Here is a 27821-nt window from a genome sequence, read left to right on the forward strand (position 1 = left end):
GAGCCACAATGGTTCTGCAATTCCATAAAACAGTGGAATGTGTCATACATAAAACATAAGCTTTCTATGGTCAAATACTGCTCAAGTGAAATGCTTTCGAGGCTGATATTATTCTTTCCTACTCAACAACTGGATTTCTCAGGGGGTCGGAGCCCTGAGGAAGTCAGCGCACCACCATAAGAGGATCACTTTACTTGGATTACAAACCAGGGAGACACACATTGCCACATCCAACAAACTCCCACATTCAGTTTCTGCACAAGCCACAATTCATTTCTTTAAAAAAAAAAAAAAAAAAAAAAAAAAAAAAAAGCAAGTACCAGTTTCCATAAAGCTTGTTTCACACATGCAGTGGCTAGCACATAGCAAGACAATTCAACAAACTGCTGATTCCATTATTGTAGCATTAGAAAAGATATACTGTGAACAAATGGACTATGCCAAAAAAAAAAAAAAAAAAAAATCAGTACACTTCATAAAGCTGAATATAAATTTACTTTGCGTAACATAACAAAAAACAGAGCTGAGTATCCAGCAAAGCAAAACAAAAGCACGTGAGAGATATTCCATACACATTCAGTAAAAATCGGTCATGTTTTATCTTTGGCTTTGCTCTGTTACTTAGAGCATCGGTAACAACACAGGCAGCAAACTGATTGTTTGGTATCACCACGAGCTGGCAAACAGCTTAACAGCCTGGCATCATGACTATGAGGTCATTATCATAATTCCCATTCTTTATTATTTAATTTTCTTGAAATTTCCTGCTTTATAAAACACAGGACCGTTACTGTTTGATTTCAATAAGTATAGCAGTGACTAAGGCAAGCATTTGGAAGATATACAGTATTTCGGCAAAAAAGGCACTGGACAGGTTCATTGTGTGGCCATAATCAAAAGGACAAAGCAGACAAATTTGTTCAAATAATCAGCCCATACAAGCATTTTAGCAACCCCATAACATGAGACAGGTCTCATGTGATCGTCAGCTGTGGAAATGTGACTTCTTACAGGATGTCCTTTTGAGCATGTCCACCTCAAGACCTCATCTATCCACGAATCTGTCTCTCCATCCAGGCAGCAGTGTGTTTACTTCCTGGCAACAGTTTCAGACAGCTTCTTCAGTCTCTTCTTCAGCTCCAGGGGGAATTTCTCGTAGCACTTCTTACACACCGGCTTCATGTCAAACTCCACAAACTTGTTCCTGTGGAGAAATGGAGCAGCGAATTCTGTGTTAAGGTCTGTGGCATGTTCGACATGCGCTACGTGCACACTGCTGTATAAGAAATATGGATAACTCTACCCTTCTAGTCAGTGATCATCATAAGGCAAATCACTGCCACTATACAGAAAAGTCATTCATTTTTTTTTTTCCAATAAATAATTTCTATCCTCATAAACGGTAGTTAGACTGACTGCTTCCTGTGAAGAACACCATGTATTTCAGTCATACAAATTCAACTCAACCTTTAAAGGTTGCTAACCTCAGTTTTGCTCTTAAAAAGTTATGTAAATTGACTTTGGGTTTGTTTGCCCTCCACTACATATCTGACTATCCCACTGCAGTATGCGATGAGATGATAAGTGATAAGTGGTGACTGCTGACTCACTGGTTTGTAGCTGCATTGGCTATTATAAGCATAGGTCATATCCTGACAAAATACTAGGCTGCTGCTGTGGTATAATTAATGTTGAATGGCATGTGCTATGGAAAAATTAAAATATATATACATTACAAAGGAGAAAATAAAAATGAGGTAGCTTTTTATATTTTTGTACTTTCTGTACTTTCCGTAATTTTTTTTAAAATGGCTTGGTTTTTGTATTTTTTTTTTTTTTTTTTACAATCCATTTATCACAGAGTAACACTTTTCAAAGTAACCCACAAATATTTCATAAACTGATAAATTATAAATTGCATTCCAAAGATCCATTCAACTGCAACATTCAACAAATATTAAATAAACTAGTTGATGTCAATGCAGTTAGATTGATTGTAGTATTCACTAAAGCCCAGTTGCTGTCTAGCTAGCTGACAGGCAAAAGAAATGCAAACAATGTAGCACTGCTGAATGCTGACTGCTGAATTATTAGTATTTTAATCACACTGATAAAATGACTTTCAGAATTTTATTTTGCATGTGCTATTATATGGTTTGTGATAGCATGTGCAATATCACATCCTGAACTCTGCTGCATTCTCCTTTTTGCAGCCCACTTAAAAGAGTGAATGGAAGGTCTATTTTATAAGCTGCTAAGTAAATTTGATTCTGATGGATTTTAAACAAGGCCCTTTATACTTTTAGATGCATTACTTTTTAATCCTGTAGTTACTTAAACAGGATATTTTGGGATATTCTTCTGTCACAGCATATGGTCTAGCGCCCCAACATGTTAATTTGCTAACTGATTATTTTGCCTTCTGTATGAAACACTTCTCACTCAGGCCAGCTTGCCAAATGCTCCCTGTTAGCTGCTCCAAGACAGCATTCCTCCTCAAAGCAGATTACGGCTGGCAGTGGATCAGCAGGCCAGGGCATGTGAGGGACCCAGTGAGACCTCTGCAGTTGGCCGGCCGAGGCCTGAACCCCACCGGAAACGATTAAGGTTTTACCTCATACACCCAGACAGACAAAGGCAGCAAAGCCGTTCCTTGAGCATGTGACAGACTGCTATGAAGAATTACCAGTTACCAGCCAAATCCTTACCAGTTCATCTGGCTGAGAAACAGCCATGTGCTAAAACATTTCCGGTAAACATGTCAAACACCGGTGATGTAACACCAGTTTTAGCCCATTCAGACGTTCCCTAAACACGTTACCGCATATTTACCTGCCTGCTCTCTGCCTCTGACATTTGGCTCAGCTAGACTAACTAACGTGAAGAGGTATGGCAGAGATATGACAAATAAATTAAGCTGAAATAGAGCATGGTAAAAATATGAAACACATCAATAACACATTATGGTCTCTGTGTGTGCAGTGGATTATACGATTATTAGTTTCAGCTGTTAGGTGGAGTATTGAACCTCTTCAACAGCGCTGCCAGCAGGTGGGTTTGTCACTGCTGTGCATGTGAGATTTGTCCACAGCCACAGAACTTCATTTTAAATCCCAGTGGAGATTGACAGGTTTCCAAACATGCCAAATATGTCCTGCTGAATTACAGCAAAATGTGTATAAAATGATGCACAAGACACCTAAATGTTTTCTGTTTGATTTAATTCTGCAGCCATAACACAATGGCATGTGACAATATGTGACACTGTCCTACAATACAATAGCTTTCAAACTACTTAAAGGGATAGTGCGCCCATTCTGAAACCCTTGAAATTATTTCACTTATATCCGTGGCTGTTCTGTAGGACAGTCGTGGTGCTATCTTCCCATTGCTTCCTATAACTGTATTTTTGCTGTTATCAACAATGGGAAGATCCGGTAACTTCTGCACTTCCTGTATCACTCCGCAGCAGAGGAGCAACAGCCACCACAGAAACACAAGTAGAAACTCAAACTTAGCTTGATTAACAGTTTCAGTGCATTAATTTAGTTATTTTTCAGAGTGTTAGCTTGGGGGAAGTTTGCATTTGGAGCATCCAGCCAGTAACCAGCACTCAGTAACAATGAGAGGAAGATACTACTGTCCTAATGAGTGAGCTATCCGTTTAATGGGAAATTTAAGGGAAAATCAGAGTTCAAGGGTTAAGCTCGTCTGCGTCATTTGTTCCCTGCTTGGTCATTTGGCTTTGTTTAGTTTGCTTAATCTGGTCTTAAGTGGAACCCATTTGTCGGTCCCAGCTACTCAAACACTGTAGCAAACAATTACAGAATGGACAGATGAGAATGAAACAGCAAAGGAAACAAACAGAAAGGAAAAAAAAGATGGAAACTAACCAAAGGAGGGATAGTGGGAGTGAGGAGAAAGGAGGAAGAGAGGATTACAGACACATGGGTATCAGCGGTTTCTTCTTCTTGTCTTTTAAGTCACGCTCACGCTTGGCCAGCCGGCGTTTCATGTCATCCGGCAGGCGCTCGTAGCAGTGCTTACACACCGGCTTCAGGTCCACCTCCACAAACTTATCCCTGACAGAGCAGGGAAGAGGCAGAGACGGCGAGGGGACGGTGGGAGGAGGAAGGGAAAAGAGATGGCAGTCGGAGAGGCAGGAGGAGAGAGTTGAAGGGCAGGTGAGAGAAGAGGAAGACAAACGCAGAGACAACGGTGGAAAAGGAGTGACAAGATTGAAAATCAGACGGTCAGCTGCACAGTGGATAAGCAGACAGTCACACATGCAGAAATAGACGTAACAGAGGAAATGACAGAGAAAGCAGAACAAACTTGGCCAATTTCTAGTTGTATTTTCAGAGAGTGCGTGCAACATCAAAGACCCACTACACGCTCAGCGAATATACCGATAGAGTTTACAGTTTGGGGATTTATCCAATTCCACAGTCAGACATTATTTCGCATTACTTACTTGAGGGTGAGCTTGGTGTTGCAGGTGGAGCATGCAAAACAGTTGACGCACCAGGCTTTGTTCAGGGCAGACACCACTGAAATATATGGAAGAAACCCAGTCAGGTTGAGCCAAGTTCCCAGTTTACCATGGTCCCATTTACCATGTTTCTGACACCCCATCCCAGTTTAGCAGGTGGTGAATCACCCAATGGAACAGAACCTTTGTCAATGTCATCAGTAACACCCAGGTTTACCCGCCTATTTCGTGTCAAAATGGCTGACTACTAATGGAAGACACAAACACGACAACACGATGAGTGACAAAAATCACAGTAAATGAATATACTTGACATCATAAAAGGCTATCTTACCGTCGCCTTCAATAACACGGTTGCAATGGTAGCAAACATCTCCAAACAGCTGTGCGTGAGGAGGAGAAGCAGAGAAGGTTGTGAGCAGTGGAGTAACACCTCTTTAGAGTTATAAAACTATGAAGCAATGCAGTCTTCCACACAGCATGCTGCGTTCGGGAGCCATGCAAAAACAAGCACGGGCCTACCAAAACATTTAAGCATTTCTCTGAAAGGATACAGAACATCGGGAACATGTACATGTCAAATTCAAACACTAGGTGGAGTCATTACAAAGCTTAGAAATGGGGAACAAACTCACAAAACATGGTGTTGCTGCTGTTCAAGTGACACCAGCATGATTCACTCTGCTCTGCCTTGTGTTTCATTGTATTTCACTGCATTACCTTTGAGAGATGTTGGGCCAGTCGGGCATTCAGTAGTTGAGTATTACCTGGTTGTAGTGGGTCTCGCAGTAGGCCAGGCCCTTGCGTTCGTAGTGACGGTGTCCCAGGAAGGGTTTCTCACACTTAGCACACACAAAATGCTGCAAACAAACAAACCCATGGCCAAGCACAAACCGTTAGCACAGCCATCACAGTCAGTCCATGATCAGTTCTGTCCAACTCTGTCCTGTTAGTGTGTCTGAGCTGAATACACCAAGTAGAGAACGAACAGCAAGGCCCTCAGGTGGTACTCAACCTCCCCAAACAGACACTTAAGATACTAAAAGAATGCTATGATAGGGCCCAGAGGCAGAAAGGTACAATATCTATGTGTCTTCAGAGACCTTTTCCCATGACTCAAACACAACACAACTGATAAGGCTCCGAATAAAAGGTTTTATCAGAGGCAGCAGAAGTCGGTCACTGCTGACACTGAGGAGCCCTCGTGTGTCTGTGCAGGATAATGAGCACCGTGGAGCAGGGTTAGACCGATATGGGTTTTTGAAGGCTGATACGAATGCTGATATTTTTGAAGGATGATCTTTTGTGTTGATGCCCAAAAAAATGGATTCTTCTCCGGGTAGAAAAGCTTTTCAAACACTTTTTAGAGCATTACAAAAGACATTGAAAGTCTCAACTGAAATCCAGATGAACAAATTCATTTTAGGCAGGACAGCAGCTCCTTAGGGAAGAGGCAAGGATAAGGAAGGTTTTACTGCAGGTCTTACACACTGTTGAGTAAAGTCCTCCCACAGCACACTGAAATCATTCCACTGCTCATAAATCTGATGAAAAAATAATAGAATCACATTGACTAGCTGTGGTCAAGGAGGAAGCTCCATCATATCAGTGTCTGACTGATGATTATTTCTTAATACAGCCTTTTATATGAGCAAAATGATGTATCGGTGTAATCCTAGCATGGGGGGCCAGCAGACTGCAGCCAGGCAGGGGGGAGCAAGGCTCGGGGATAAGTCAGGGTCAGGCCATGCCTGCACCCCTCACCATGTCAAAGTGTCTCTCACAGTAGGCATGGCCACCTCGCTCATAGTACGGGTGGCCCTGAAATGGGCGCTCACACACAGCGCACACATGGTGCTACATGGGGAGGAAGGAAGACAGGAAAACAGCCACAGATATGTAAAGAGACACATGAAAGAGGAAGAGAAATTAGAAAAGACAGGTGGAATGATTCTGAGGAGAAAAAAGAGACAAACCGTGTAGATATCAATGGAGAAACAATGATTTACATCATTAGGAGACAGTGTTGTGGAGGAGAAGAAGAAATGTGGATAGAACAGAACAACAACCACATCCAGACGAACAGAGTTTAATCAAAGCCTAGAGAAAGAGAAAGACAAACCAGGTCCCCTGACTGCTGTGACAAAGGAAAAAAGGTGCAGTGCAGTCTTTTGGCCACTGGGGGCAGTGGCAGCACTTTCTGGACAGAGTCGAATATGTGGTGGTCAATGGGGCTAAATGCTGTAAAATGATCAGTACATCTGATTCCAAATATTTACCAGTAACTGCACTATTACTGTTATTACTATTACATCGTTACACAGCCCAATATTTATAATGAGGACAAAATTATAAGATGACTTTAAATCCATGGTTGTAAAATTATGGCAACTTCAGATTTCCACTAACACTGAGACTATGTGGTGTTGACTCGTTGCATAAGCATAGTAAAACAATTATCATAACTTAGAGAGCTGACTTTTTAGAAAAATCCCATTCCATATTTTTTGTCAGAGTGATGATACAACTTTTAGATCTATTAATGCCAAAGAATCACAAATACAGATCACAAAGTATAGGAGCTTCAAGTTTGTTTCGGTTGTTTTCAGTGTGTGCCGAGGTAAAGTAATCTAAACTTCACTATATATTATAACAGAGACAGTACATCTCACCTCCACATGCCACTGCTTGCCCATGGCGTTGACCACACGACCCTCGATGGGTCTCCTACAGGCCCCGCAGATGGGAACGCCCATCTTGTCGTGGCAGGGCAGGCAGTAGAGCTCGCCCTTCAGCTCCCTGGCATCAGCAGTCAACTCCTTACTACAGTCAGACAGAGAAGAGACGAACCCTGTGGTTATACATCAGCTTTGCCAAGGCTCAGGAGACACAAATCAAACTAGTGAACAGTTAATGGACAGGGAAAACATATGCCAAAAAAATCTGTTTTTCAGAAATGCAGAAAAGAAATTGGATTTTGAAGGTGGATTTAAGATTTGAGGGCTCAAATTTAAATAAGAAAAAAGAATAACATCACATTAGGTATTTGCATGGTATTATCCATGAATAAATAATGTCTTAATTGCATCAAAACTGGAATAAATCAATTTCCACTCAGCAGCAGTGATGGGTAGATGCTAATACTAAAGCACAACAGAGAAGATGGAGAGATTTCTTGACAGTAAGTAATAGTAGCTGTTTAAGCAGATGCAAAAGTGTGGCTAATGTGAACATAACTGCATATTTCACTCATAGTACTGCAGTAGACATTACAAGAAATTGTGCAAGATTTAAGTTGTAATCAAATTACTGACCACACCTTTAGTTCATTCTTATCAACCTAACTCAAATGAGTCAGATGACTGCATTGGCATGAATGAGGTGTGTGTGTGTGCGTGTTTCCGAGCATGGATCTCAATATTGAGTATTTCAGCGGCGTTCCTGAAAGCCACAGGGTAATAATCATCAATACCAGTTATGGAAAAACAAACAGGTTTTTCTGGTTAGGCTCTTGACTCCACAGTACAACACAGACTCTCAGGCTGGAATTACATTAAATTCATAAAATGCTTTGCTCTCCATTGCTCTCCATTCATTTCAAACCAGAGAGTGAGTCAAATGTGCTAAATCTGCCCTGCATCATTTTATATGTAAGCGTAAACCCATTTTTGCAAAATCATAAAATTTTCACAATTAAAACATTTCATCAGTGAATCATAGCTGCAACAAAAATTCATCTTGTAATAGTATAATTAACAATCACATCATGTGGCTGTGAGTGGTTGGGAGAATCAGAAAGACTCCTGGCAGGCCGCTAAGTGTTTGTGACCGGCCGGTAATTGATATAGGGGGTAATAAATGTATTGATTAATCATCAAATGCATCTTCTCAGACTTAACCATATATTTTACTTATAATACTTCTATACTTTGCTTTTACTTTTAATTGAGTGTTCGTGTTTTCCATTATGGTATTGATGCTTTTTAGCAAAGTAGTGGACTTGAAGGTTGTTTCAATCCCGGATTCAAGGCGTGTTTTGTTTGTTCCTTTTTTATTTTCTTTGACCCTGGCAGCCACAAGCCCTGGAGGATCCCTGTGGTCAGGATAGGAAGTGCTGTCCCAATATTATTCTAAACACCACACAAACTGCAAAAAGACCAGACAGTCCAATTCCTCTGCTACCACTATAAATACTTAAATAACTGCTACTGCCGCTGCCCTGGAAATAGGCTGTTAAATGAGCTGCTCTGCAACATGAAACTCCCAGGAGGAACACAAGGCCTCTTTAAGAGCATTCACAACCTGAAGCAGCTTGTATGTCTTGTATATTTATTTAGCATCCCACCCCTTCTTCTCACTCCTGTTTCACTTTGAATGTTTTGTGAGGCTAACTGAGCCGACCAGTTTCATGGGTGTGTGTATATATTTGTACCCGCAGTTGTTGCAGTTGAAGTGGTCAGGGTGGTACGGATCGTTTTTGAAAAGCAGAGGCTGCTCCTCGATGATGGCGTGACACTTCTGACAGATGTACTTGCCGAGGCCCCGAGCCTTCTCTCTGTTATGGCATGGACGGCACAGGTGCCTGATGGGAGAGAAAGAGAGAGAGAGAGATGAGAAAAAGAAACAACAAAAGAGAAAGAGATAAATGTAAAAAAAAAAAAAAAAAAAAAAAGTAGATGCAGGTCGAGGGCTCAAACCCTAGACCTCCGCTTGTAGAACAACCTCACTAAAAACTAGGACTAGAGTTTTCCGAGACAAGAGCTTGACCTGGTTAGTTTGTTGATTATCTAGTAGTCTCCTTGCAAGCTATCCTGCTCCAAATGATTAATAGCACAGGTATTCAATAAAACTTTTACAAGCTCCTACCTTTCTGGTGATTTGTAGGCCTATGTTGATGTAGTATTGAGGATCTATAAGCGTATAGGTGTGCATAAAGCACTATAAAATGTAAAAAGTACAATTGCAGTTTCTTTACCAGCCATTCGCCCATCAGACACATCGTAAAAAATAACTTCAGTCCTCATCTGAACAAAACTGGGTCTTTCTCCTGACTATTATCTAGTAACTACTTGTAATCTACTAGTAACATGAAGTTCCTGTTGCAAAACAGAGGTAACATTAGGCATACCAAAACAGCAGTTTTACTGGATGAAAAACAGAGTATTTTGAACAAATACGAATGTAACTTGAACATATCTTGCTTCTCTCTCTTCACTGGATACAAGCACTTCCTGCTGTACAATCACTTTGATTAGCCGAGATGGTTGAGTGACATGGAGATTCAGTAGCCACAATAAACCAGAACACTATAAAAAGTTTGAGAACTGTTTTGCAGTGGACAGAACAATTACTGGGCTAGCACCTGGACTGCAGTCTGCCCGATTTATAGCTTTGCTAGCACTATCCTGCAGCAGGAGGAGGAGGTCTAGGAGAAGGTCTTGAGTTAGCTGGACTGAGTTTATTGTAGCTTTTATGGAAGCGTATCTCACCTCTAAGTACACAATGAGATGTTTTCCTACCCAGGAAAAGACACCAACTGATACCAAACGCTCTTATAGAACCACTGACCTGCCAGCATTCTTAACAAATCCCACATCGGCCAACACGGCCTGGCAGATATCACAGCAGAAGCAGTCTGGATGCCAACTGTTGTTCATGGCTTTGATCACACGGCCAATGATGAACTCACCTGGGAAAAAGGACATTCATTTTTGACTCATCCATGACCAAAGACATGAAACACAAGTTTTCATATGACAACCTGTCAAATGGCATGAACTCTTTGGATGTTTGAGCACTGTGAGTTTCAATCTGTATGGGCTTTTAAAGATCGATGGCAATGTTTTTGATATTTTCTGTCAGGGTGGAAAATTCTAGCATTTAAACCATGAGACATTAAAGCTCTCCACTAAAACCCAGGATAGAAATATTGGCAACCAAAGATAAGAACCAACACGCTGGCTGATACACTGTGACAAACTATAAATACAACAGAAATCATGCTACATATTCAGATCTAATATGGGAACAAAACACAAGATTGTCTTTGTTTCAATGTGAAAAATGATTCATCTTCAAAAACTTCAAAGAAATTTCAAGAGATGACTAATACAAAGCCTGTGCCAGATGTAGGAATTTTGGATAGTGGCTGAGTGAGGTTTTTTGCATTCCTCTACATACTTTCTTAAACTGTGATGAAGACTTTTTTTCAGTTTCTGATTTTAGACGGTATCAGCATTTCCTGTTATTAGTGCAGTGCCTGTTACAATGTGTGAGGATGATAGTGTATGCATGTGTTTTGCGTGCAAAAGCTCACATGAAAGTGTTCAGGCCTCAATGCAACACCCAGTGTGTATGGATAAGGCCCAGATTTGACATACTGTAGCTTAATAGACTTGTGGTGACATTGTTCCCCACAGCAAGCTGGCACACTGCATCCAGAGTGTGTGGAGTGTGACTGAGAAAGGAGATCTTGAAATGCAATGCTGCTGAATCTATTCCAGGTGTGACCACAAAAGTCCACCAGAGCATTTGGTAAAACCAGAAATGTGGATGTTGGGAAAAACAAGGATGGTTAGGACTCCATTTAGGTGTACACTATTTTTAGTCACAGTGAAATTCTGATTCTCTGCTCATTATCTTCACTGATTTAATTGTTGGTACTTGTTGACACTCAGTAGTCAGTTTGCCTCTCCACTCAGATAACGTTAATCTGTGGGTAATGGCGTGCTGCTCCATTCTGATAATAGTCTGTGGGTGAGAGCACAGAAATATACTTGTGTGTCTTGCGTGTGAGCGCTTTCAAACTGTAAGTGTGTGTGCGCTGTAGACTGTCCGGGTGTTGCGCTGCCCTTGCATTTTAGTTCTGTCTTTCACGATCCATCAACATAATGTTAAGTATAACATTATAAAAGCAATTTCTGCAGCTTTTGATCTGTAAATACTCATACTTGACACTGCACTCCAGAGGGTCCTCAGCAATATTATTCTGTGTTTACTATACTCACCACACTGGTGACAACAGGGGGCAAACAGCATCTGGAAGTCATGCTCACAGTACTTCCTCCCTTCAAACTGTGGAAGAAGTTGATGGGATTAGAACAAAGAGTTATTATAATTACAGTATATATTTTACACACTCAAACACAATGATAATAGCCAAACAATTAATAGATATCCCTAAAAATACCCTCAGTCTCTACATGCAGGGACAATTCCCATCTTTAAGAACAGCTCAACCAAAATGCCAAGAAAACAGAACACCTTCTCACTTTTCTCTCAGGTGAGGTTTCCAGTATGCCACCCTCTTTGGGATGTTACAATGTGGTGCACCACATTGTAACTCTTTCACATTTGGAGAACTACCATCATAGAAAACACATTGTTTTCTGTTTGACAGATAACTCTTGAACCAACATTAAGTGTGAGGTGGAAATTTATGACATTTAGGTTTATCCAAAATAATTCATGGTGCAAGACATCAAAAGCTGAACTAAAATGGAATAACACTGCTCCCACCAGGTTATTATTGTTAATAAATTTTAAGCAGTCATCTGTGTTAATGCTGTGCCAGCTGAATGCCCTTTGCGATAGCAGCTGTTAAATTATTTTTATTAAAAAAGCACTGAATTTGTTCACAAAACATATTTTCCAACAATTTCAGACAAAGATGGATTGGCCGATTGCACCACTAAATCCCACTGCTGCCTATTTTTTGTAATGGAAAAACCTTAGCCTCCTTCCATGCTGAAGGGAAGACACTTTTATTAATACTGGTGTTACAGATGTGGCAAACAGGTCCAGACAGACAGCGTCCCACCAATTTCAAAAGTCTTAGATGCTTCCATATGGCTATGTGCATGTTATGGTATGGATTTCTGCTTCAAAACTGCAGTATTGTTCACAAAGATGACTTGTGTGAGAGCTGTCACTGCGCTCACTGGAAGTATGAGCATAGACAGTGCTGCCATGTCTGTACCTATCCTCTTGCTTGCGCGCAAGTTCTCGCTTATGCTTGCGAGTTTTCTCATGGAAATGCCAGCACAGTCATTTACCATTTGGTTTTCACTGTCTGCTCAAACTCAGATTCACACAGGGTTTCATTTTTTAATGACACACAAAGCTTGGGAAATGTGGAAGTCCACTCCTGACATTTCCAGAAGTAGGTCTGACTAAAGAATCCAGCATTCTTCACCACTGTGACTCATCACAAAGAAAAGTGAAATGGTCTGCAACACCAAGGAATTTGGATGTCAAGATCACACAGATTACTATTTGAAACATCATTCCTTTCCGCTGTATTAAAAGTAAGCCAACTGCAGGGTATCAAAAGCTCTTTCAAACAGCTTAACCTGAATAAGACTTTAAACAGTGTAAGGTCAATAGCCGCACTACTTTGTCATGGAAACATAGACAATGCTGCGTGAAACGTTCCCTGGCCTCACTTCCCTTGGCTTTGATCAGAGTGTGTGTCTGTGTGTGTGTGTGTGTGCCGTAGCTTTGATGAGAGCTAAAGAGGCACCCTGCCTTTGATATATCGACTGATCAAACAGCATCAGGTTCCCAGGGGCCTGCTGGAGAGGCATCTGGCCTCGTGTCTGGGCCACTGACTGTTGATCAGCAGCAGCTTACTGGAACTAGGCTTCTGAAAGTCCAATAATGCATTAAGGCAGCTTTTCTTTATTTACCTCAGGATCAAGGGGAATGCTGGGTTCTTTTTTTTTGTTTACCACATTAATAAGTGCTCTTCATGTACTTCATGAAAGTGAAATGACTAATCTAATCATCATTTAAGCAGGGTGATAAATCATTGCATAGTGAATTGCATTTCAATTTGTGATTTTCCTTCAATGAACCACACACAACACATATAATCTCCCAACAAAAATCAAATCAGAATAAACCCCAAATAAGAAAACGTCGTTGAATGCCAGAATCTTCTTGAAAACTGTGAAACACGGCTACTACGAACAAATGAATGAATGACTTTTAGGATAGCTGGTTCCTGACAGGAGTTTTTCAGGCACCTCCCCTCCCAGGTAGATGCCTGTGATAGTGGTGAGATGCATGATTCCCCTAAAGCCAGGCGCACACAACATATGATGTCACAGCCAATTCAGGCACCCCAAGCTGTCCCAGACAAATTGTCAAAACCAGAGTGAAAATGAAAAGTTACGTCTCCTCATGCAGTGTGGGATTGTCTGCAATGTCCCAATCATTTTCCAACATGTTGGAAAATTTTGTCATTGCTCTCATAGTGTGGGAGGGTCCAACAAGCCCATTTGTCACATTGGCTAATTGAACTACAGCAGGATATGTCCCAGAGAGGAGCAGACAAGTACAGTAGGCATGATGCAACTTTTATTATGGAAACTTTCTCACCTCCATCTTGCTTTGTAATTCCAACTGGCCTAAGCAAAAGTCATCATCGTCTTCTTTCCATCATGTCCAGAAATTTTGTTGCTACTCGATGTGTAATTCTTTTTATTCACTGGTCACTAATGTCTACACTAATGACCGATGTGGCTTTCCGTCTTGCAGGGTCTAGTCCCGCGAGTCCACACCGACAAGACCTCAACGTCTCATCAACTCTGTTTGAAGTCCAGTTCACTCATTCACTCTTGTAACGTGCAAACTTATTTGGATGTAAGATGGGATTTGGCTGCTTGGTAAATGGGAGATATCCTACAACATTTGGTCACGTGATGTGCCTCTGGCCTTACCTCATAGAAGAGTCCCTCTGGAAACTGCTGGAAGCACTGGGCGCACACAAAGCACTGCTCGTGGTAGAGCTCTCCATTGCTGTTGACGATCTTCTCCGCCGGGGCGAAGCCGCTCTTGCAGCGCTCACACATGGCATTGGCCAGGGCGTTGGCCATATTGCTGAGAAGACAGAACGTCATTTTCAGAATCAGAGTGTCTTCACGAGCATGACTCAGTATCATTAAGAATTTATATAAAATGTTTACACAAGTAAAAGCTGGATTGTACTATTTACAGGCACATTTAAGCACAACAAAATAAATCAGAAAAGTACAGCTCTCAAGGAATGCAGGAAGTTTTTTTTTTTTTCTTTGAGCAGTATTCTATTTGACAACTCAGGAGTCATCCTCTGTACACTTAGTCTAGCAAAAAGTACAAACAATATCAACTGTCTGTTTTACCTAAACTCATTTTCTTAATCTGTTAGGTCCTGGAAGAGTTTGATTCTATCAAACAAACCACAGTCACACAGAGATATCCTCATATTCAACAGTATAACTTAAGTATTTCATGCCATGAATTTCAGTTGACACTTTTCAGCTGCCTAGATATGGTGTCCAATTTTTTTTTTTTTTTTTTTTAACTTGAGATATGTTTCTGAAAAAGGTATCGGCAAACACCTATTTTGAAATCTTCCAGCAAATTCGTGTATGTCATTTTTTTCTTTGTCAATTAGGTTAAATACCGTTGGGAATTTGCTGTGAATCACACATCCTCAACACCAGTAAATCCCAGTTCATAGACTGTGGAAACTTTTAGGCAAGGAACATGTCATAACACACCTAACACCAACAGTTCAGCAGTTTAACATCCATCATGGCTTCCCTTGTCATTAAAACAGCTGGAGCATGGATTCAGGACGCAGACAGAGGAGGGTGGAGAAAACGTGATGAGAGCTGATTATCTCTCGCACACACACACACACACACACACACACACACACACACGCACACACACGCACACATGCACACACGCCCACACTCGCACGCACACACAATATCAGTACTCTTGGTTCCCAGGACAGTTTTCTTTGGCTCAGACCTCGATGTTGTCTTTTGAGAAACAGGCTGAAGTTACTTTACACCCATCTGCACTGAATTACTACCTCTGTAGCAGCAGTGTGTGTGCGTGTGTGCGTGTGTGTGTGTGTCAATGTCATGTGATAACCTGCCAAAAAAACAGCATGATCCAACTGTTTCAACAAGAACTTGTGAACACATCACAGTAGTGAGAGGTAAGATTAGACCGATATATGGGACTAATACTGTCTTCTTATCAGAAGTGGTAGATGAGCCAGTCGGTTTGGTCTGATATGATACAAGGCAGTTTGCACAACGCATAATTTAGAATATAACTGATCAATACTACCTTGGATTGGAGTGTTAGAAAAGTGTTATTTTGGGAGCTGTTTTGCTATGGAAGTGAATGGAGAGAGAGAAATCCAGTGTTGTGGATTAGCAGCCCAGGGGAGCACAGAGCAGCTAAGGAGAATATTTTACCACCATGTGGACTCACATAACACCCCGGCACCCAGCACACCCAATAAACTTCAACTCGAGTTCACAATCCAGTAAATCCTTACATGAATACTATGTGTTGAACATTGACTGCCCAAATGAAAAGCTGATTGATGAAACTTAATAACTGCCATAGTATGTGGCAAATGAGCAGTAAATGATTTACTGATTGAAATAAGCAAAAGGGCAAGTGGTTACGAAGGGAGCAAGAGACAGCTGGAGGGAGAGAGAGAGAGAGAGAGAGAGAGAGAGAGAGAGAGAGAGAGAGAGAGAGAGAGAGAGAGAGAGAGAGAGAATGGGTGGGAATGAAAGGGGTGGAAAGTAGCCTGGTTTATCTGCTTTGTTTAAAATGTCAGAATACCAAAGTGCATCTCTAGGCAACTATGACACACACACACACACACACACACACACACACACACACACACACACACACACACACACCATGTAAGGTCTTCATGTAGTGATGCCACCGTTCCATACTAACTTGGTTACATCACCTGAGGAATGAACATGAATCACAAAGATCCCCCCTCGCCTCTCTCTCCTCCGCACGCCCCTCATCACTTCTCAATCTCTCAGGCCTAACTCTCCCTCACTATTACAATCCACATCGCCGTCTTTACCAAAACTAATTGCCAAAAAACAGCCACAGCAGGCCGTGACCCTTTCAAATGCACGGGCCACGTTGAAACGAGATGCAGGATCAACGCACCGCTCGCATCTGGATCCACTGTTCACCCTTATCAAATACATATTGTTCTATATACCCCGTTTGGCCTGATATCACACATGCCGTCAGCCCTGCCCTGTCTGAAGGATTGGTGGGAGGAAGTGATACATCCCTCAGGCATTTCCACCCTTCTTTCTGCCCCATCACCCTCTGTGAGCTACAGGCAAACCTATGAGGAAGCTGTATTGGATTAAAACAAGACAAAACAGGGTTTCTCTGTCTCGATGGAAAATCGGTTTTGCTTAAACATTGATTTTCGCCTTAGTCGTACTGTTTCCAGCAGCACCGCCCTGCTGATCATTTGTGTGTCCCATTAGCAGCTCATAAAGGCACATTATACTGAGTTTTATGAATATGAGCAAATACCCTCACTGGTGGAAATGTGCTATACCCAAACATCAGGCGTACAAATTGAGCAAAATTAAGTAAAAGTAAGATAGAGGACAGGTTTGTGGGAAGGCCAGGTATGCTGCTCCCACCATGCTGCTCCGTGCCTATAAATGGAGGCCAGTTGTCAGCACTGCAAGAGGATGCAGGCCCTCACTTCTGTTATGAATACCGTCTACTCCCTCTGTCCTGGCTGCTGCGCTCTCTCTTCTGGTCTTCAACTCACTTTTTGAACGGCATCGCTTCTACTTTCCTACTCTCCTCCTGCAAACTCAAGCCACTTGACAAGAGTGATTTAACCCTTTATAGGGCACTCATTGAAATACTTTGAAATAAAAAAAACAAAAAAACAAAAACAAACCTAGACTGTTATTAGAGAACATGACAGGACTTTATTACTTCTATAAAATTTTTCTAAAATTTTCATTTTGTAATGGAAAATCAAAGCCATTGAGATTGGTCAAATGCCACAATCATGTGACCTGGGATGTATAGCGGCTGGGTGAAGACCAAATGATTATTGAACTAACTGAGACAGGGGATGGGCCTGATATGTAAAATTTCTGAAATTACCAAAAATTTGGAGTCATTTCTGACACCGATCTAAACCCACACAAATATACCAAAGTCACAACAGTAGCGGAAATGTGACATCACGAGGCAGGAGACTAAGCAGGCCTCTAAAAGAACAACGCAGACCAGGACCAAAGTGTTACATTCAATAAGTGAGTGGGCAAGTTGGAAAATATAACTCTACATCCGATCAAAAAGTTCCGCTCATTTCTTAGAAAAATGGATAGTAACTAATTTGAAGGGTAAAAATCATTGATGGCAAGTAAATTTTTTTTAGCTTACAAGTGCTTGACAGGTGAGCCAAAAGATGAATTTGACAATTTTGGACACCTCAGAGCCACAATATCACCCGTATCCCAATAAGCAAAATGTGAAATCGGTGCTGGGAGTGAACACTTTTTTTTTGTCATGGTATATTCCACACTTATGTAACGACTCACAGGCATGACCACTCAGAGAGAAGTCAGATTAATCCGAGGTATGTATATTTAGCCTTCCTGTCTCTCATGTGCACATACCCAGCATGCCAGTTGGCATATTCTACTTTGCATAACAAACTTCCCCCCATGGCACTAAAATAGCCCTCTCTGTGTCCTCTCTCCGTGGGGCTGGGAGCCATCCCTGCACAAACACGGTACATAGGAGAGCTTAAGCAAATCAAACTGGCTGGCAAGCCCGAGCTACTGGAAGAGCAGAATTCTTCACATTCTGTAACACGACAGTAAGCCCAGAGAGTGCGGATCAAGAGGACACCGGTGTTGGAAAGCCTTTGAGCGGCCAAGCGTCTGGCCTGGTCTATGTTTGGCTTCAATAAAAGCAAATAGAGTCTAAGTCAGATGTTTGGAGTATATTCTACTATATACTTGCAAGGATCAAAATTTCCTCTTGAGGATAATTCTGCAACATCAAGAGAATTAACAAACCATTTTTCAGGCACCATCATCAGTTCACTGACGTGCTTCTGAAGACCCAGTGTGTTGGGACAGAATCTATATGTAAGCTATGTTTCATGGTCTTTAAATCTGACTATTTTCATGGCCACAACTTGCAGGCATTTGGTGTTTCTTCCAGGATGGAAAACGCTCTTAAACAGCTTTTACAGCATCATGGGGCGCCACTGAAAGCCATACTGATGGGTTAGTAGCTCCTTAAGGCAGAGGGAGGCAGGTTTCACTGCAGGTTTAATACACTGCTGACTAACATCCTCCCACACCACACTGGAATGATTCCACAGGTCAGACAGCTGATATAAAAAATAATAAGGCACAGAGTAGTTGTGATCATGATGGAGCATGATGACAGAGAATGATTTTTAATGAACGGTCAATATCAGCAAACATGTATTATAGGTGCCAGAGGTGGTGCTCACAATTACAAACTGACAAAAAAGTGACAGACAAAAAAAGAGTAAAATAATGTGTAGAGCTGAGAGAAACAAATACAAAGTGACATTTCTGGAGATTAACGTTTTTTAATACACTAGGTCCTCTAAAATTAGCAGACAGGCTTTAATCCCAGTAATTTAAGGGATTTCGGTTTGTCTTTTCTCCCACAAAATGTTTGGTGTGACCTCCACTTTAAGTTACTCTCAGAATGCTTCACATTTATTGGTTTGATGCATTTTTAAAACTTTCCCCCTTCGTGGGCTGAGCCTCTGATGTCAAGCAGTTCTAAAACCGGCCCCCTTTTCTGGATATTGGTCTAACCACTAACCACGGCGCTCTAGCCCTCTGATCTGTGTACTTACAAGCGGGCGTAAAAATCACAGAACTCCTTATAGACTTTGACGTCGCTCTTCCGCCTCTGGGTCTTGGAGACGGGGACCTCGGCCTCTCCCCCGTCCCCACCCCGCAGGACCCGGTGGCAACCGTTCATCTCCCCGTGAGGGAGGTCCGGGGCCTCCCCATTCTCAGGTATTGTCATAGGCAGGGCGCGACCGTTTATCTCCATACCGGTTACGCCAAACGCACAGAGAAAGCCCAGCTAGCACCTGTCCAAATGCTCAGATGGTTACCGGCCACCAAAAATCCTCTGTTCCGGCTGAATCTGTTCCAGTGGCTTTCTGTCCACTACTGAGAGGGGGATTCCAGTACGGGACGGGAACGGTAATCCACACAGCAAGCAGGAGACCGAAACACTGATCTGACTTCACTGGGTGTACACTCACTCTCTCTCGCATACACACACACCCTCTTTCTCCCCTCTGTCTCTCTCTCCCTCTCTCTCTCACAAACACACACACTCCCCTTCCTCTCCCATGCCAATATCCAGTCTCTCTCTCTCTCTCTCTCTCTCTCTCTCTCTCTCTCTCTCTCTCTCTCTCTCACACACACACACACACACACACACACTATTTCCTCACTGGTCACACTTGCTGTCTATTCTTGGGCAGGTTACTGAAATTAAAGAGCCCACCCTGATGCCTATCCACACAGAGGTCACTGTGCCATGACACACACACACACACACACACACACATACACATGCACACACACAGTGCAGGAAACAGCTGGAGCTCACAGCTCTCTGGCTCCAGCTCGACATTGCGCAAACTGGAAATGTTATACTGGAGAGAGGAGCAGCTATAACATTGAGACATCAGTACAATGGAAACAATCACTCTGTTTATCTCAATGGAACATGTGACATCACCAAATAAACAGTGAAGCAAGAAGTCGAACAGCAGTTTACAAGGACTCAACCGATGTGTTGGGGGCCAAGACTGAAATTTTATCAAAGATTTGCTGTAATCCATGTGATGGATATGATGCATTTTGTTGTATCACATGTCTACTGTCAGTTCTGAGCAGGTTCCACTAGTGTGCATGAATATGTTTTTAGTGTACAACAGTGTTAGTAGTAGCAGTATTACAATAGGTTTCAATGGAGGGTTTTTTTGCCCTCCATGAGTCTAGTCTAAATGTTGTTAAAGAGCAGGCAACAATACACATCTGGCTTTGAAACCTGGAAAAATTCAATTAATTTCTTTTTCAAAAACATGAGAAAAAAAGGTGATTAGCAAATGACCCGAAAGTTACCAGAAAATTAGAAAAAAAGCAGCAAAACATTACTGGAAAATAAGCAAAAATTGTGAATAAATAAAATAAAATAAAATTAAATTAAATTAAAAATAAAAATAAAAAATAAACATTAGAAGAAAACTATTTAGAATTATTATGAGTTAATTATTAAAAGAAAATTATCATAAACCTACTGTCACAAAATAAAATTTAATTAAAAAATACAAGTAAAATACCATAAAATCTGTGGAAAACTGTAAAAAAAAAAAAAAAAAAAAAAAAAAACTAAACTAAAGAACTAAACTGAATTTTGTTTAAAAGTTCAAATAAAACGTCTCAAAAAGCTGATCCACTCACTCCTGGGATGGTTATCAGTGACAAGAAATTATAATTAATGTATTAACAAATGTTTTTTTTTTTTTTTAATACACACTAATTGTATAAAAAAATAATTATATGCTTTTATTTGACAATGGAGAGAGACATGAAGGACAGGGGGAGAGAAAGGACTAGGAGGTGGCTACAAGTGGTCAAATTTACAGATGCCTATTATCAGCATTAAATATCTACAGCTATCTGCAGCTTTAATATGAAAACACTGGCATATCGTCCTCCAAAATCCTGTATCAGTCTAAACATAGCAATTACTATGAATCCACAAAGCTGCATCCCATCTGGGGACATGATAGATGTTTATGTGGCTGCACTCAGTCGGCCTCTTCAATTAATGACCGCTTCCCAAACCTTCAAAAGCAACAAGATGGAGCCACATCCGGAAATACATTTCTGTGAGAAAAACATGTTTCATACTGCACCAGAGAATGTAGTTACCTAGCTGCAATGTTGATCTTCTAAATGCTTCACAAGTGAGGGAAGATAGATAAGTGTTTAAGTCTATCAAGAAAGCAAAACACAATGTTCTAATCCTGAGTGTGTGTGTGTGTGTGCGTGTGCATGTGTGTGTGTGTGTGCCAAGCTGGAATCCCAATCCTTTGGTGTAACAGTCTCCTACGTGACTCCATCATTCCACAAATAGACGCCCAACGGAGCCTCAACTCCAAACTAGGTGCTGGCAGCTGCTGTTTTGTGTATGTGTGTGTGTGTGTATATATACAGGATAGGGGATAAGTCTACCCCCTGTGAGAGGGGCTGCCACATTGCAAAAAAAGTCCACTTTAACAAGTCATTTAGCCATTTAGATGTTTGCCACTGCTATTTCACTTGTTTCTGACATTTCCAGCAAACAAGAATACAATATAGACCTACAATATAATTCACTTGGGGAACCCTGGGGAAAAAAAAAGAGATGAGCAAATTTGCAAGAAATGACACAAAATTGGCAGAAAAATTATCCCCCAAATGTTTTTAAAAATTACAATAAAAATGAATGAATAAATGACAGAAAAAGGAAAGGATGGACATTTTTTTGAAATAAAGCACCACACACTGGGGAAAGGTTTTCTTGTTGGAATCAAATCTGGCTGACCCAATGAGCCAAAACCTCTCTGGGCTGTCAGACCTCCATGTGGGACCCCAACACTGAACAATATCTGTACGCCAGCCACCACTCCTTAGCTGGGAGCCGGCAGGGGCTCTCCTCTCCTGGGAGGCAGTGCTGACTGACAGGGGGACAATGGGCAGAGGGTGGGAGCCGCACAGGAAACACACACAGGGCTTTCCTCCTGATTACAGTCTGCTTTTTCTCATATCCCAAAGTGTTCCACCCTTCGTTCTCCTCCCTGCTCAGGAGCCGCCCGGTTCCCTGAAGCCCACCCATTGTTTTATTCATAGTTTTGACTGCATATGATGTTCTTATTCATCTCTATGACAGCATATTAGTGCCAATGTAGGGGGAAAAAATACTATGGAGCCAGGGGAGGGGGATAATATTCTTTTGGCCAAGGAGCCACATGGCTTGACTTTGTGAGGTTGGATCAGCCACACACCAGGCCTGCAGTCGATGATCTCATCAAATTCTGCTTTGCAACAGGATTTAGTAACAAGGAAATCCTGCTGATTTTAGCCCAGAATCACAATATTGTTTTCTTCTGAATAGGCCCAAGTCACAGCAATGTCTCTTCAAAGTCTGGGTGCTGATGATAATATTGTGATTCTGGGCTCAAATCACCGGCAGTTCTTTCTGACTAAATCCCACAGTAGAAGACAAACTAGTTTTTTCTAGTTCTAATTTAACAATTTTTTCCCCCTTACAGTGACCCTAATACACCGTCATACATGTCTGTATCTTAATTTGCATTTTTTCAAAATCTTTATTTATTACTTGTATGTATTCAACTCATGTTAAGCGGTCTTGCCCCTTGTACTCCCTACTCCTCTTACTGTGTGTCTTATGTGATTATGTAATGTACACCACTGTTAGCCCTTAACCTAACTGCCCTTCAGGAATAAATAAAGTGCACTGAATTTGAATTTTATATGGTGAAATAGACCTGGAGGCCCAATTACTCACCAAGGTCCCAACCATGTGAGAAAGGACACAGGCTCCACGCCTTTGACGTCCAACTGAGCTTCACAGCTAGATAAAATGTTTGTTCTACAAGTGATGTTACGGTTAAGACTAATCTCTGTGATTTATGACTTACATTTGTTTGCTGAACATAATGATATCTTAAAAGATGTATTGTAAAAGACAGTGCTTTAGAGTGCTCACAATGACAGCCTATTAATAATTACCTTTCAAAGTAAAAATATAGAGCCCACCCCCATGCCTTGGAAATTCAGTGTAAGCTTTTTATTTGCACACAGCACTACATTTCCATAACATGCTGTGGCTATCTGCCTGGGATGATGGGGCTGCTGATCAGCTGCAGTCACTCAACAGATTTCCAGCGTTCACAATTCACGATCACGTAATAGGTTTTGGAATAACAACCCCCTGAACCCGTGCACTGGAGTGTCAAGACACTCCCCATCTCCTCCTCCCACCTTCTGGCATTTTCAACTGCTCAGTGATGGAGGACGGTGCAAGTGTATGAAAACAGGGGATAGACTGCTGGTTTCCATAGTGACACACAGAGAGAGAGGGCTTTTGGCAGGGGTTTATAGTGCCCAACAGTCACTGGCAGGGGAGAAGAGAGAGAGGAGGAGGGGAGAGGGAGAGGGAGAGAGAAAGAATGTCAGCGCCAACCTGAATGTCAATCTTAGCTTAAAAATGGCCACAGCAACTGTCAGCAGACGACACAGTGTCTGTGCTGTGTTCCTTTGCTGGGCCGGGGGAGTGCGACTTCCTTGAGGGGTCATCAGAGGTCACTTAAGAGGTCAGAGGTCAGGTCACACAGGCCAAAGACTTGGCAAAAAGAAGCAGGGAGTATAACATACCAATATTGTAAAGATTTGTGTATTTTTGTGGGATCAAAAAGCATTTTATTTCTAATAAAAGGCTAAGGGAAATGCTTCTTTACAAAGCAAATCATCAACATCCTGAATGTCCTAAAATGCTTTTCTCCATTTTAAATCATTAATAGCTGACGATTACCTTTCATAACCTGGGGGACTACTCAAAACACTGAATATGTATTCCAAAAATCAGGGCCATAAAAGCAGTAATTGAGTACTTCTGCTAAATTCCCCCAAAGGTGCCATTTTGGAAGAGCATGATACATACATACAAATAACAATCAGTGGCAGAGAGTTTTTAATATTTGGAATATTTTTTACATTAGTCTCATGCATTTATAGCTGGTTTAGAGCAGTTCACTTGCTCCTTGTCTACATTTTGCTTTTGCTCTTTGTCGGGTCTGTTTGCAGAGTTTTGCTAAGTCAGCTGGTTTAAGTTCTTCTGCTCTCAAAGCCTGATTTTAGTTCTGTTTATTTGCCTTTTTTTTATAGGCCCAGCACTTAATTGTTTGGATTTTGTGCCTTGATTTTTCTCTTTTTTTTTTTTTTTTTTTTTTTTTAGCTCAATAAAACCCTTATTGAGAATCCACCTATGACTCCTCATGCCCTCCAGGTTGGTCCTTCACATTGGCATAAACACTTCATTTGCATTTTTTTTTTTTATGTGTCAGGAGTGTTTTCTGAGTAATTTTGCTCTAGATATGAATGTAGGCATACAGATATATTATCCTGGATTAACAGCCCAGGAAAGCACAGAGCAAACTGAGAGAAAATTGTGCTGGATAAAAGTAGATTACTGCAAAAGACAAGGCAAGACAAATTTACATCTACAGTGACTAATTGACATGATCAGTGGCCACTTTATCAGTTCCACCTGTAGGCTACTATTCTAATCTAATCCAATCCAACTGTTGTGCCATAAAGATTCCTTTCCTGCTGCCTGTAATGCTCAGCTTTTCTTTTTGTCACAGTAACAGAGGTGTTCATTCACTTCTATGTTTGGCATTGAGCTCATCGTTAGTGCTGCTGTTGGACTGGACCGCATTTTATTGAAAGGTGTTTCCAATATTCTGTCCCCCCTACTGGTATATAAATACAATGGACAAAAAATTAGAAACACCTCTCAATATAATGTAGTCCTGTACAAGACCTCTGCAAACTACAACCTCAATAATAAACACAGAATTAAATTGACACATTCTCCACAATGTCAACAACAACTGAACATTATAAACTTTCTTACAAGGTAGAATTTATAGCAGAGCTGTAGCACTGAACTGCATTAGATTGTACAGGTGGAGCTGATAAAGTGGACACTCATTATTTGCATACCCAAGAACCATGCACATACAAACTGTGATTCCAGACACACAGTCCATATTTCCACCTCGCACTCACTCAGTAGACATATTCCAAATAACTATCATTTTTCTGCTCTTCTACTTCCCTTGGTGTCCTCCTCAAGCTGCCTTCTCCATTGTCTTAATCAGGCTACAAATCTAAGCATTAAGCTTCCCAGTGAGACTGCCAGCTGATACTGTATAGTAAGATAGACTCCATGGTGGCTCTACAAAAAAAAAATGAACATATTTCGACAGACACCAAAAATTCTCCTATGAAACTGCAGCGGCATCTCACACACTGTATTTGTGCCAACTATACAAATAAACTCTCTAGCTTTTATCCAAGAAGAAACTCTTTTCCTAAACCAACGTTTCGACCAATAAAGACAGAGATTGCTGCTTTTGTTTAGACATGATAATTTGCTGGTAATTTTGCCATGTGAAATGCACAGTAATCACCTAAAGGGTAACCTCACCACTTGTTTTGAATATGCAGGTTAGAGACTTTGCCAGTTGTTATGTCTGATTACCTTGCCAAGGACGCTGGGAGGGTCATCTTTTGGTCCCATTTCTTCCATTAATTTAGCATGTTATCTGGTTTCCTGGGGTTGATTTGATTGTTAATCTGTCCTAAGTGAAAGCATTTTTTATGTTTTTTTTTTTTTTATTACACTTTAATACTTTTTCTGACCTTTTCAAATCTCACCCTTTACAAATACCCATATTACAAAAAAAGCCTACAACTAACAGTGAAATTAACAATAAAAAAAATACACTAATATAATAAAACACACTAAACCAGAGGAACTGCTTTAAAAACTAAGTAAAACTTATCTGATATTGAAAATAAAAAGTTTTTTCAGAAAAAAAGCATGTAACAAATTCACATCACACCATTAAACATTGCGACTATTAAAAGAAGAGGCAAAGCATCCTTTATCAGCTAATTCAAACAGCAAGGGGGCGCTCAAGAGTTCATTTCTGCATCAGACACAACTACCCTGCCAATTTCCCTCTAGCTATACTGGTGGAAAATGAACTTGGGACAGATAAATCAGATCCTGTATGTTAGTAAAGCACAAATAATCAGGTTATAAACATTTCAAAATGCATTTTTACAGACAAATCACTTTGTTTACGAAGACATTTCAAAAAAGATTCTGTATGCAGATTTCATATGTATTTTCCCTGCCAGAGCAGACATGAGCAAACTGATATTAATCCTCAGCTGGTGCTAGACAAACACACTCAAACTGAACAAACTAACTAAACACAGCCCGTACACACACACACACACACACACACACACACACTGTGTCAACAGTAACCATGGCAACACAGACATGAGGGCTGCTTCGGCCAAAACATCTTCCCTTTGGCAAGTCATGGAGCATGTGTACACATTAACACAAGTGTGCGCGCGCACACACACACACACACACACACACACACAGAGCGTACACTTAAACGAGTGTGCAAACATAATTCATGATCGGAGTTTCCTTTGTTTTGTTCTTTTTGTTCCCTTCGCCCTTCATAAGTGCCCTGACTCCATGTTCCACCTCTTGCTGTTAGAGGATATGACGGCTGTCAGAGGTCAGGTTCTTGTTGTCGCTACAGGACAGACCACGACACACCACACACAGCTCCCATGGTGGGAGCATGGTGGGTGTATTTGTATGGTTTTGAATATTTCTTTAAGTTAGTAATTTTATTTTTTCTTTAAGGAAAATTGATCTTTGGTAGAGAGTTGGGTTGTATAGTTCCCTGGGTGTTATATGAGTCCACTGCTCTGTGCTCCTCTGGGCTGCTAATGCACAATACTGGATTTCTGTCTCTCCATTCACTTCCATAGTGTGGCAAAACAACAACCAAAATACCACTTGAGGCACATTAATGTGAACAAGATAGATTTTACTAATAAAAAAGAAGTCCTGGTTCCCATTTTTTCATGTAATTACAATTATTTGCTAAAGTTCAATCAGATTGTTTTGACAAGGTTACTATGTGGGAAGTTTCCTGCAGACCTGCCAGATCTACTTTCCAATTCAAATAAGAAAATAACAGGAAAAGAGATGCTTAAGTACCTTTAAAAAAAAAAAAAAAAAAAAAAAGCCTACCGGGACTTGATGCTTTTCATATGGGCATAATCCGCTTTGTTGGTGTGGGTTTATGTCCTACAGGTGTTATTTTAGGAGCTGTTTTGGAAGTGAGTGGATAGACAAAAATACAGTACTGTAGATTAGCAGCCCGGGGAACAGATCTAGTAATTTAACTTCTACTAATGTCAGCAAATTAACAGTGCTGTAGTACTTTATCTCATACTAAGAGAGACCAAGGTGTGGAGAGAAAGGTATGCATTTGTGTGTGTGTGTGTGTGTATGTGTGTAAGGCATAGTCAGTGTGTATCCTCTTCTCTGCAACAGTTTGTCTTGTTTGGCTGGGGTCACCTCTGAAGAGAGCATTCCCTCTCTCTGTCTGCATTCCTTACATTACTATAGCCCTGTAATCACTGCACGATCTCTCTGTCTCACACACACACACACACACACACACATAGAGAGAGAAACTCCTTGACTCACTGATGTTGCACGTTGTGAAATCAATATTGCAAAACAGTGCACATGTTGTACATTT

At 41.1% G+C, this 27821-nt stretch overlaps 1 protein-coding gene across 4 annotated transcripts in view; it reads right to left on the reverse strand.

Moving 5' to 3' along the window:
• Positions 1-285: 285 nt before the first annotated feature.
• Positions 286-27821, reverse strand: part of lims2 (LIM and senescent cell antigen-like domains 2) — a 38063-nt gene continuing 10527 nt past the window's right edge. For 3 of the 4 annotated variants that reach the window (XM_030080123.1, XM_030080124.1, XM_030080122.1), the window contains exons 2-10: positions 14215-14374; positions 11500-11566; positions 10061-10181; positions 8925-9074; positions 7165-7315; positions 5260-5352; positions 4827-4875; positions 4475-4550; positions 286-1204 (exon numbers count right to left, since the gene is read on the reverse strand). In XM_030080123.1, coding sequence (XP_029935983.1) covers positions 1090-1204; positions 4475-4550; positions 4827-4875; positions 5260-5352; positions 7165-7315; positions 8925-9074; positions 10061-10181; positions 11500-11566; positions 14215-14374 — 982 coding nt within the window. In that variant the 3' untranslated portion in view covers positions 286-1089. Of the gene's footprint in view, positions 1205-4474; positions 4551-4826; positions 4876-5259; positions 5353-7164; positions 7316-8924; positions 9075-10060; positions 10182-11499; positions 11567-14214; positions 14375-19211; positions 19423-27821 lie in introns of those variants that run through there. The other variant, XM_030080121.1, reaches the window with a different exon arrangement.

Source organism: Myripristis murdjan, chromosome 21 (assembly GCF_902150065.1).
Source record: "Myripristis murdjan chromosome 21, fMyrMur1.1, whole genome shotgun sequence".
Classification (NCBI taxonomy): domain Eukaryota; kingdom Metazoa; phylum Chordata; class Actinopteri; order Holocentriformes; family Holocentridae; genus Myripristis; species Myripristis murdjan.